General features: G+C 44.5%; 1 protein-coding gene across 1 annotated transcript in view; it reads right to left on the bottom strand.

Annotated features, from left to right (window-relative positions):
- Nucleotides 1-7,019: 7,019 nt before the first annotated feature.
- Nucleotides 7,020-12,566, bottom strand: part of CYSTM1 (cysteine rich transmembrane module containing 1) — a 42,403-nt gene continuing 36,856 nt past the window's right edge. The window contains exon 3 of the mRNA XM_030319617.1: nucleotides 7,020-7,203. Within this exon, the coding sequence (XP_030175477.1) occupies nucleotides 7,091-7,203 (113 nt within the window). The 3' untranslated portion in view covers nucleotides 7,020-7,090. The remainder of the gene's footprint in view (nucleotides 7,204-12,566) is intronic.

The raw sequence follows: 12,566 nt of genomic DNA, 5'->3' as shown, positions 1-12,566 counted from the left end.
CATCCAGTTCCTCAGAAGCTTAGGAGTCATCCCTGACTGTGCCTTTCTCCTTCAATCCCCATATCCAATCCACCACCACCACCTCTTGATTTTACTTCCAAATATCTCAGATGCATTCATGTGAACCTATGCCCTGTCCAAATCATTCTATATATGGAAGCCAAAGGGATCTCTTAAAAATGCCAGTTTGGTCATGTCATCCCTTTAACACCCTTCAGTGGCTTCCCACCTCTCACAGAACAAAAACTAAAATGTTTAACTGGGATTAGGAGCCCCTTGTCTTGCTCTTGCCCATTTCTCATCTGTCCCCAACATCCCACTGTTTTCTGCCATGATGATTTCCTCTTCTGATTTCTCAAAATGAGTCATGTTCTCTCCTGCCACTGGGCCTCTGCACCTGCTCTTTGTACAACCATTTTGCCTATTAACACCTATTTGTCTTTCAGATCTCTCCCAGACTATTCAAGAAGCACTCCCCCCCCCCTTTATGTTTTCATGGCAGTATGTATCTTCTCTTTGTAGGAAAGAAGAATATTAAGTATTACCTGGGGGATTATTTAATGTCTGGTTCCTTTCCTAGAATGGAAAGAAGCTCCATGATGGCAGGGAGGGGGTCTCTTCTGTGTGGTCAATTACCTAACACAATGGAAATGGTCAGCATTTAGTGAATGAATGAATGGTTCTCCTTGTAGACTGGTGGTGGTTCCCCAGGAGTATGCATGGTGTGTGTTGAAGAACTCCTCCTCCCACAGTTTAAAGTGTCCCAAACAGGGTGGGGGGTGTCTGGCTGGCTCAGTTGGTAGAGCATGTGACTAATGACCTTGAGGTTGAGTTTGAGCCGCAAGTTGGGCATAGAGATTATTTAAGAAAAAAATAAAATTTAAAAATAAAAATAAAGTGGGTTGTGGGAGGAGGGATGGGCTAAATGGGTAAGGAGCATTAAGGAATCTACTCCTGAAATCATTGTTGCACTATATGCTAACTTGGATGTAAATTAAAAACTTAAAATTAAAAAAAAGAAAAGAAAGTGCCCCAAGGCAATGCTGTGATAAAACTGGGTTAGAATCTTCTCATCTATGACCCTACTGGAGTGTAGAAATTATTTTCACCAGAAATATAATATTTTCTTAAAAAGAATCCATCCACAATCCAAAAAATCCATTAAAACTAATGTACCTCAGAAAAAATCCAATTTTAAAAGCCAACATAAGGCAATGCAAAAGCTATGTGATGAAAATTATACGATTTTACTGGAGGACATAAAAACAACTAAAAGGAGAGATACCATGTTTATGATAGGAAGTTAGTACTATAAATATGTCAACTCTTCTCCCAATTATTCTGTAACTTACATACTCTTCCAATTAAAGCCAAACATGTTGCTTTTCTATAGAAATTGACACATTCATCCTAGAATCCAGATTAAAGAGTAAAAGGCCACGAATAGCCAAGCAAATTCTGAAGAGGAAAAAAGGGTGTATGTACATATGTGCTAAGGGTAGGAAAGATGCTTATTGGACCCACCCATTCTGATTCTAGCTTGTTCATATAGGGGAACTTAGTATATGACCAATCTTATTTCAGATCAGTGGGGAAAGGATGACCTAATGATGTTGGAACTAAAAGAAGAAAACCAGAACTCTAACCAACACCATGATCAAAACTAAAATTAAGTCAACTAAAGACTATGTGAAAAAAAATTAGAAGGTAATATGCTTGTCTTTGTGATCTTGGAATAGAAAACGATATTTCAAAGACCCAACACAAAGCATAAGGGAAAGATTGATAAACATGACATTTAAAAACTTTCATACTAGAGGGGCACCTGGGTGGCTCAGTCAGTTGAGCATCCGACTTTTTCTTGCAGTCTGTGAGTTCTAGCCCTGCGTTGGACTCTGTGCTGACAGCTCGGAGCCTGGAGCCTGTTTCAGATTCTGTGTCTCTCTTTCTGCCCCTCCCCCCACTCATACTCTGTCTCTGTCTCTCTCTCTCTCTCTCTCTCTCTCTCTCTCTCTCAAAACTAAGCAAACATTAAAATTTCTCTTAAACTTTCATACTAGAAAAGTACACTATAAAAAAGACTAAGGTAGATAGGGAGAAGATATTGGCAAGTCTGTCAAAGTGACAAATATTAGTGTGTGGAATATTTAGAGATTCCCTATAAACCAATAAGACAAACCAATAGGAAAAAAAATCACAGAATCTATAAATCACCAAAAATTTTTATTTTTATGTTAGGGTCACTAGTAATCAGGTAAGGTAAATTAAAATAGTAAAATACTGAATAAAATACCTAGGAATAAACCTAAGCAAGGTAGTGAAAGACCTATACTCTGAAAACTAATAAACACTGATGAAAGAAACTGAAGACAACACAAAGAGATATTCCATGTTCATGCAATAGAAAAATTACTTTTGTTAAAATGTCCATGCTATCCAGGGGTGCCTGGCTGGCTCAGTCAGTGGAGTGTGCAACTCCTGATCTCAGGGTTGTAGGTTTGGGCTCCATGTTGGGTATAGAGATTACTTAAATCTTTTTTAAAAAGCCTTTATCATCCAAAGCAATGTACAGATCCAATGCTGTCCCTATCAAAATACCAGCAACATTTTTCACATAACTACAATAATACTAAAATTTGTATGGAACCACAGAGATCTCAAATAGCCAGAGCAGCCTGGAGAAAGAACAGAGCTGGACATAAAATCCTAGATTTCAAGATCTACTACACAAAGCTATATAAATGATGATAGTACTGTAAAATAAATGATATAGTACTGACACAAAAAACAGACACAGAGATCAATGGAACAGAATAGAGAGCTCAGATATAAACCCACACGTATATGGTCAATTAATTTACAACAAAGGAGGCAAGAATATACAATGAAAAAAAGACATTCTCCTCAGCGAATGGTGCTGAGAAAACTGGACAGCAACATGCAGAAGAATGAAACTGACGAGTCCTTACACCATAAACAAAAATGAACTCAAAACAGATTAAAGACCTCAATGTGAGACATGAAATCATAAAACTACAAGAAAACACAGGCAGTAATCTCTTTGACAGTGGCCTTAGCAACATTCTTTTTGGTATGCCTCCTGAGGCAAGGGAAGAAACAAAAGCAAAATTAAAGTACTGGGACCACACCAAAAAAACCACCTTTTGCACAGTGAAGGAAACCATCAACAAACCATTCTATTTTCCATACCAGAGTTGCATGTAAAGTTTATTTTGAAAAGATTTGTATTAGAAAAGAAGGGCCTCCCTGAAGCATGGATATCATATGCTTGGTTATCTATGTGTCGGGCCCTCTGACAGACACCCCAGGCAAGGATGTGGAGAAAGAGGACTTATTTTGCGCTGCTGGTGGGAATACAAACTGGGTGCAGCCACTCTGTAAAACAGTATGGAGCTTCCTGAAAAAATTAAAAATAGAACTACGCTACGACCCAGCAATTTGCACTACTAGGTATTTATCCAAGGGATACAGGTATACTGTTTTGAAGGGACACATGCACCCCAATGTTTATAGCAGCACTATCAGCAATAGCCCAAGTATGGAAGGAGCCCAAATGTCCATCAATGGATAAATGGATAATGAAGATGTGGTGTGTATGTATATATATATATATAGTTATGAAGATGTGGTATATATATATACAGTGGAGTTATTACTCAGCAACCAAAAAGAATGAAATCTTGCCATTTGCAACTATGTGGATGGAACTGGAGGGTATTATGCTAAGCAAAATTAGAGAAAGACAAATATATGACTTCACTCATATGAGGACTTTAAGAGACAAAACAGATGAACACAAGGGAAGGGAAGCAAAAATAATATAAAAACGGGGGAAAAATATAAGAGACTCTTAAATATGGAGAAGAAACGAGGGTTACTGGAGGGGTTGTGGGAGAGGGGATGGGCTAAATGGGTAAGGGGCATTAAGGAATCTACTCCTGAAATCATTGTTGCACTATTTGCTAATAAAAAAATAAATTAAAAAAAAAACGGGCAGAGGACCTGAATAGACATTTTCCTAAAGACATACAGACACATGAAAAAATGCTCAACATCACTAATCATCAGAAAAATGAAAAACCCACAATGACAAAGCACCTTACACCTGTAAGAATAGCTAGAATCAAAAAGGCAAAAAATGACAAATGCTGGTGAGGAGGTGGAAAGAATGGAATCCTTGTGCCTTGCTGGTAGAAGGTAAATTGATGCGGCCACTGTGAACAACAGTATGGAGGTTCCTCAAAAAGACTTTAAAAAGGGGCGCCTGGGTGACTCAATTAAGCATATGATTCTGGATTTAGGCTCAGGTCATGGTATCACAGTTTCATGGGTTCGAGATCTGCATCAGGCTCTGCAATGACAGCGCAAAGCTGGGCTGCTTGGGATTCTCTCTGCCCCTACCCTGCTCACATTCTGTCTCTCTAAAAATGGATAAACTTAAAAGCAATTTCTTTAAAAAAAGAATTATAGTATGATCCAGTTACCACTGGGTATCTACCCAAAGAAACCATAAACTAATTTGAAGAGATAACATGCACCCCTATGTTTATTGCAACATAATTTATAATAGCCAAGATGGAAGCAGTCCCAACTGTCCATCAATAGATGAGTGGATAAAGAAGATATGGGATGGATATTTTATATATATCCCTATATACATACATATATTTGTATGTACGTGTGTGTGTGTGTGTGTGTGTATACATTTAGCCACAAAAAAAAGGATGAGATCTAGTCATTTGCAACAACATGGATGGACCTAGAGGGTACTCTGCTAAGTGAAATAAGTCAGATGGAGATAGATGATACCATATGACTTCACTTATATGTGGAGTCTAAAACACAAAACATAAATTAAGAACAAATCCATAAATACAGGGGAACAAACTGCTGCCAGAGTGAGTGAGGAAATGAGGGATGGGCAAATGGGTGAAGGGTTGTGGGAGATGCAGGCTTCTAATTATGAAATAAGTTACGGGTGAAAGGCACAGCAGAGAGAATATGGTCAATGGCATTGTAACACTGTTGTATGGGGACAGATGGTAGCTACACTTGTGGTGAGCAAAACATAATGTATATACTTCTAAAATCACTACTGTACACCTGAGACTGCATTTTAACTATATTTCAGTTTTTAAAAAACTATATGGTATTAGCATATAAATTAGACACAGAGATTAGTGGGGCAGAATAGAGAACCTAGAAAAACCCACGCTTATATGGTCAATTAATTTATGACAAAGGAGGCAAGAATACACAATGGAGAAAAGACATTCTCTTTGATAAATGGTGCTGGGAACATTGGACAGCTACATGCAGAAGAATGAAACTGATCACTTTCTTACGCCATACACAAGAATAAACTCAAAATGGATTAAAAACCTAAAGCCATAAACTACAAGAAAACACAGGCAGTAATCTTTGGCATCAGCCTTAACAACATTTTTCTGGATATTTCTCCTGAGGCAAGAGAAACAAAAGCAAAATTAAACTACTGGGATCACATTAAAAGAAAATGCTTTTGCACAGCAAAGGAAATCATCAACCAAACGGCAAAGCAGCCTACTGAATGGGAGAAGATATTCGCAAGTGACATATCCCAAAAGGGGTTAACACCAAAAAGCTACAAAGAACCCATACAACTCAACACCCAAAAAATAATTAACTCTATTAAAAATGGGCAGAGGATGGGGCGCCTGGGTGGCTCAGTCGGTTAAGCGTCCGACTTCGGCTCAGGTCATGATCTCACGGTCTGTGAGTTCAAGCCCCGCGTCGGGCTCTGTGCTGACAGCTCAGAGCCTGGAGCCTGTTTCGGATTCTGTGTCTCCCTCTCTCTCTGCCCCTCCCCTGTTCATGCTCTGTCTCTGTCTCAAAAATAAATAAACGTTAAAAAAAATTAAAAAAAAAAATGGGCAGAGGACCTAAATAGACATTTGTACAAAGAAGATGTACAGATGGCCAATGGACAGATAAGAAGATGCTCAACATCACTAATTATCAGGCAAATACAAATGAAAACCACAATGACGTACCACTTTATACCTGTCAATATGGTGATCATCCCCCAAAACAAGAAACAACAAGCACTGGCAAAGATGTGAAGAAAACAGAACACTTGGGGTTCTTGGCTGGCTCAGTGGAGTTGAGAGACTCTTGATCTCAGGGCTGTGAGTTTGAGCTCCACAATGGGTGTGGACAATGCTTAAAAATCTTTAAAACAAAGAAAATGCAACTCTTGTGCATTGCTGGTGGAAATGCAAACTGGTGCAGCCACTGTGAAAAACAGTATGGAGGTCTTTAAAAAATTAACAATAGAATTACCATATGACCCAGTACTTCTCCCACTGGGTACTTACCCAAAGAAAACAAAAACACTAATTGAACTATGTTTATTGTGGCATTATTTGCGGTAACCAAGACATGGGAGCAGCCCAAGTGCCCATCTGTAGATGAATGGATAAAGATGATGTGGCACATGTAAAAACACCCCCCCCCCCCAGAGACACGTATACTCACGTACATACACACAGCGGAGCATTACTGAGCCATGTAAAAGAACGAGGTCTTGTTATTTGTGACAACATGGATGGACTCAGTATTACGATAAGTGAAATAAGTCAGATAAAGACAAATACCAGATGATTTCAACTTGCATGTAGAATTAAATAAACAGTCTTAGAGAGAAGCGCTGGTTGCAGGAGGGGAGGTGGGTGGGGAGGATGGGTGAAAGAGATAAAAGGATTAAGAGGTACAAACTTCCAGTTATAAGTTAGTGGCAGAGATGAAAAATACAGCATAGGGAATACAGTCAGTGACAGCATATTAATGTTATACAGTGACATCTGGTGACTGTACTTATTGTGGTGAGCACTGCACAGTGAATAGAACTACTGAGTCACTATGTTAAAAAGACAGTAAGATGCCACTTCACACCTGTCATAGGTGCTAAAATGTAAGACTGTAGGTTAGGTACTTTTAAAAGAAAGAAAAAATGGAAGTGGTGCAGCACTAATTGTTTATTCCAGTAACAAGGCAGTGGGCCTGGAGGGAGCACTTGGGTCCCAACTGCTCAATTCAAGTTGTCCAGGAGGCAGCAGCAGCACAGAGCAGTCCAACACGCAGCCAGGGCTGCTTGACACCCGGTGTCCACGTCCATCTTCCTTTCCTGTTCCACCACGTACACTGGGGGCAAGGCAGGGGCAGGGGAGAGAAAGACCTAGTCAGAGGGGACTGCGAGTAGCAGCATCCTATGCAGGTAGTATTTAGCACAAGCCACGGAGACTCCCACCCTCTCCAGAGGGTCAGAGCCATGCCTGTCTGCTTCCCTGCTCCATCTCTGCTCCAGTGTCTGGCACACGTCAGGCATTCACTAAACATTTCTTAAACGTGTGAATGAAGGGGACGGCTCAGCAGCTGTCAGACCACTGTGTCCTGACGCCTCCCCTGCCCCAAGCTGACAATGAAACCCAACCCGGCACCTAACTTGAGGCTTGTCCAAAGTGGTCCAGTTTGCAGTGAGCCCTGTTCTCAGCCTGGTGTGGCAGGCACTGGCTGAAAGCTTTATGCATTATCTCATTTAATCCTCACAACGGCTCCAGCATCGTTTCTAATTCTGTGTCACCAGCATCATTTCTAATTCTCAAACACTATCAGCAAGTGTGAACTGGCAGAACCTATTTTATTTATTTATTTATTTATTTATTTAAAAAAAATTTTTTTTAACGTTTATTTTTGAGACAGAGAGAGACAGAGCATGAACGGGGGAGGGGCAGAGAGAGAGAGGGAGACACAGAATCTAACACAGGCTCCAGGCTCTGAGCTGTCAGCACAGAGCCTGTCGCGGGGCTCGAACTCACGGACCGCGAGATCATGACCTGAGCTGAAGTCGGCCGCTTAACGGGCTGAGCCACCCAGGTGCCCCTGAGCCTCCCAGGCACCCCGGCAGAACCCCTTTTAAAGAGATAGGGGGCAGTGCATATAGTTCTGACTCATAAAATCCACACTGAGGGTTTTTCCTACAGAAATAATTGTCCCAATGTTCAGATATGGGTATAGTGTGTCTGCTATATCAAAACCCCAAATTAACAATGACCTTAGTATCAATGGGACACTGATTAGCTAAATCAACACATACTGTAAGACAGAAAACTAAACAGTCTTTAAAAAGAACTAGGTAGGGGTGCCTGGGTGGCTCAATCAGTTGAGCGTCCGACTTCCCCTCAGGTCATGATTTCACAGCTCTTGAGTTCAAGCCCCGCGTCGGGCTCCGTGTTGACAGCTCAGAGTCTGGAACCTGCTTCGGATTCTGTCTCCTCTCTCTGCCTCTCCCCCGCTCCCACTGTGTCTCTCAAAAATGAATAAACATTAAAAAAAAAAATTAAAAAGAACTAGGTAGTTCTTCCATGTTGCCAACAAATTAAGCAAGGTACATGGCATGCCTTATTTGATCTGTACGAAGAAAAGGATGCACACATATACACAAATAAGTTTCCAAAAGGATACAAGAAACTTAAAGGTCAGGATGTGGCAAGGGGTAGAGGATTTTACATCTGCATTTTACATTTTCCTTAATCCAGGAAAGTGAGTCTTTGATTCCAAAGCCACACTCAAAGCTTGCTTCTTCTGGACTGTCACTGCCGAGTCCTACTGGCAGGAGGGAGGACCTGTCCATTTTCAGCACACCTTGGACCCCTACTAGCCTCTACCACAAGTGTCTGGGGGCAGTGGGTATTGACCACCCTGGCTCCCTGGTGGCACCCACCCCAGTCCCAGACTGTCTTCCCCGTGTCACTGTTACTTAGTGCCACCCTCACCCCAACCCTGGCCAAACTCCACCTAACGTGTGCTCCCAGTTATTTTTGCTCCTCTCATAACCTGACTTTGCTCCTGTGACCCATAGCCCTCCCTATCAGTGATGTCTTCAATGCAATTCTGACTCCTCTCAGGCCTTGCTGACTCTCTCAGGGCAAACCCAGTGAGCACCATATTCAAATCACTGCTCCCCACTCCCTCCAAGGAGCTCGGAGACCAGAGAGCACCCCCGAAACTGGTACAGTTCCTAAGGCTGAGCCCCGTGCATCAGAAACAGGCCACTGCCAAGGTTCCTCCCTCTCCACCATCACCAGCTGGTGGCATTTCAGAAATCACCAAACCCCAGCCTCTTCTGTTCCTCCATGTTGAGTTTGGGTTTAGGTTTGGGCAGGTGTCAGGAGCCCACCTGAGCCCAGGCCTAGAGAAAGAGGGCACCAAGGGAGAAGGGACAGCCAGTCCCTATGTACACCCCAGAAGATTCCATGATCTTCCAAGGGGCGTCTTCAGGTCCCTTGACAACCCCTACGGCTCCGCTCTTTGCTCACTCCTGGAGGTGAACATCATGCTCTTTCTCTTCTGGCTTCCTCAGCAGAGCCCCTCCACCCACCACACCCCTGTCTGTCACACCTCAGCAGTATACCTGTCAGAAACTTCAGTGCCTACCCATCTGACCCTGAAAATAGTGCCCACCTCACCCCTTGGCCCTCTTTTGACACTGGCAACAAGGTCACTGGGCTCGTTCATCTTCCCTTTCCTGGAAACATCCCCTCCACTCTTCTGCTCTGCCTTTGGGGCCTTATAACACCCCAGATTGTTGGGACATGGGATGGACGCCACCTCAGCCAAGGTACCAGTCCACTGCTCCTAGATTCCACCCTCATCATTCCTGTCTTTGTCATCAGACTGAAGTCTGTAGAGCCCTGCATATTCCCACGTGAAGAACACACTGTGGTCCCATTTTACAGAGGAGGGAACTGCTCAAGAGAAGTCTACGTGGTCTGTCCAAAATCAGCTAGAAGGTAGCATTCACATGTCTATTTCCTGACTCTCCTCTCACGCAGCACACACCCACTGTTCTGCACATACCTGCCCAGCATGTCACTCCTTTGCTCAAGGAGCAAGGTTCCTCCTTCCTATAGCACTTTCTCCTTGGCTATCTGGACTGTTCACAGTCAGACTGCATGGACCCCAGGGGTGTGTATCTGCCCTTGTTCAGCAGCCCTGCTACCTAGCCTGTTGAGGGCCTCAGGTGCCTTGCCTTGCTTTTGCAGACTCAGCTGGCCTCACGTATCACAGCTCCTTTCAAGAGACCTTTGAATACTGTGTGAGAGGTGGGGCCAGTGCTTCCTCTCTGACTGTGGGGAAGCCACCTCTAGGCACATGCACAGTGTAAAGGGTAGTACTTGAATGACTGATAATCCAAAGAAAAGTGTTAATTCTACGTGGTGAATTTCCTCTGGGCTTCAAGCACCAAGGCCTGTATTGGGGTGGGTGCAGAACTGTGGTCCCTGGAAAGCTGGGACAGGACAGCTCTGCGGTGAGGAGGCAGGAGCCCACTTAAGGTTGTACACACAGAGCAGAGAGAGGTGCCCTGAACCTCCTGCAATACTCACTGCCGCGGTGGGCAAGCAGTACCACCTGTCCCGTGGACAGACTGCCCAGCACAGACCAGGCCAGGCCACGCAGGAGCTCGATTTACTCTATGCCCCACCCTCCAAAACCCAAAACACAGCCTGCAGAGGGCACTAGCTGTGTTCTCAGAAAAGTTCTGTCCCTGTCTCCCCAGCCTCCTCTCTTACAGCTGGCCTCAGCTGTTCCAACATCTCTTCCCAGGAACCTGAACCTGAGGTTCAGCAGAAGAGTGAGAGAGATTGAGAGTGAGAGTGAGTATGTGTGTATAAGGCAGCAGGGTTCTCAGATTCCAGACATGGGAAGTTCAGAGAGTAGCAGAGAAGGCACCCTTCCCACCTGACACTGCCTCTCCAATTCTGGTCACAATTCCCAAAGACACCCTGTTCCAATTTAGTATTAGGCACCACAATTAGGATTTTAGAACAAAGATTTTCATATGACGTTATCCAATTGGATTTAAACTAGGCTCATCTACACATTGGCCACATAACCTTGGGCAGGTGACCGCTTCTCTTAGCCTCAGTTTCCTCTGCTGTAAAATAGGACTACATTGATAATCTACACCCCACCGATTGTTGAGAAAATCAGGAGACCAGGCACATTATAAAATACTTAGCACAGTGCCTACCACATTGTAAAGCTTTCGATCAATGTTCCCTGATATTATCACTATTATTCAAGTGACCATGACCCTGCAGGCAGACCCCTCCCCTGACTTAGTGGGCCTCTTTCAGACAGGTCCACATAGGCAGAGAGAAGGGGGCTCTCACCTGACTCTGGGGAGAAGCATCAGAAAGAAACCAGAGGCCAGGGAGCAGAGTCACAGGCTGTTCTGGGAGCAAAGGACCCTAAGGCCAGCTGGCTCTTCACTGTCTGGAGGACAGGACAGGTCCAGCCCCAGGCAGGCACGTGCCCAAAGCCACTCTGAGGGAAGGGGGTGAATGAACAGAGCCAGGCCCCACTTCTAGCAGACCCATGGTGGGAGAACATAAAATGTTGGAGGGGGAAATGCCAGGAGCACAAGGCCCTGCCCTGACCCCAACTCATGTACATACATACACCACCCCCCCCCCCCCACACACACGCACTTTTCTTTTTGCCTCAAACACATGGCATCAGAGCTCAGGATCAGGGGGACATGGTCACATCTTTGGCAATTATGACCTTGGGAAACTCCAGCAGGGCCCAGAACAGAGCAGCTTCCAAGAGCAGGGGACAGGGAGCTGGGATCCCAAGTCTGGGACAGAAGGACCTGGCCAGCATGGGAACAAACAGGACAACAGCACAGGGCCTGTAATCCAAGGGCCAGAGACACTTGTACCCTGTCAGGCTCATGCCTAGTGACAACCCATCCCCCCGACGGGAGTCCTGGGCACACTGGGCTCTGCGGCCACCCATTCCAGCAGTGAAACCCCACTGTGGGTTTCACAGGCACCTCCAGCCCTCAGGCTGTACAGACAGTGACATCTGTGAATGCAGACAACAGCCCACCTCCAGGATCTGTCTGTGTGCTCCTTGAACCAGCTCTTCCTTCTCTGTCCCTGCCCGAGGAATGGCTCGCCTGCCCCGGAGCAGAGGAGCATCCCCTTTCCTCCACGTCAGCTCCAGGAATAGCTGCCTGATTCATTACCAGGCCCCTCCCAGGGTTTAGGACAGAGACCTAACTTGAGGTTGGGTTACTGTGTGAACGGCTCTTCTTCCACGCCCCACCCACATCTTTCTGATCCTCTGAGAAGCATCTGATCTGCTCTCTGGCAAACTTGTCCCTTCATCCTCCAGCATCTAAAGCACAGCCAAATAAAGCAACTGTCAGGAGACTAAAACAATGGCCACAGTACTAAGCATGTATTGATGCCTTCTCTCAACTCATCTCCAGCCCAGACTCCTCTACACTCCCTTCCTTCCTTCTTGATTTAGGCTCCAGGGCGGCTTGCTCTGACTCGGCCCTCCCCTTCACCTCTCAAAACCTCAGTGTCCTCACCTGAAAAAAGCAGGGTTGACAGTGCTATCTGTAAGCGAGGCCCCAAAGAGATGAAAATGCATTGACAAGATACGGCTTGATCCTCCCCTTCCTGGGCCCTGCAGCCATGTGCCAGAGCAGA

The sequence above is a fragment of the Lynx canadensis genome, chromosome A1 (genome assembly GCF_007474595.2).
Source record: "Lynx canadensis isolate LIC74 chromosome A1, mLynCan4.pri.v2, whole genome shotgun sequence".
Lineage (NCBI taxonomy): Eukaryota > Metazoa > Chordata > Mammalia > Carnivora > Felidae > Lynx > Lynx canadensis.
Note: the sequence above shows the minus strand (reverse complement) of the source record. Positions and strands in the feature narration are given on the sequence as shown.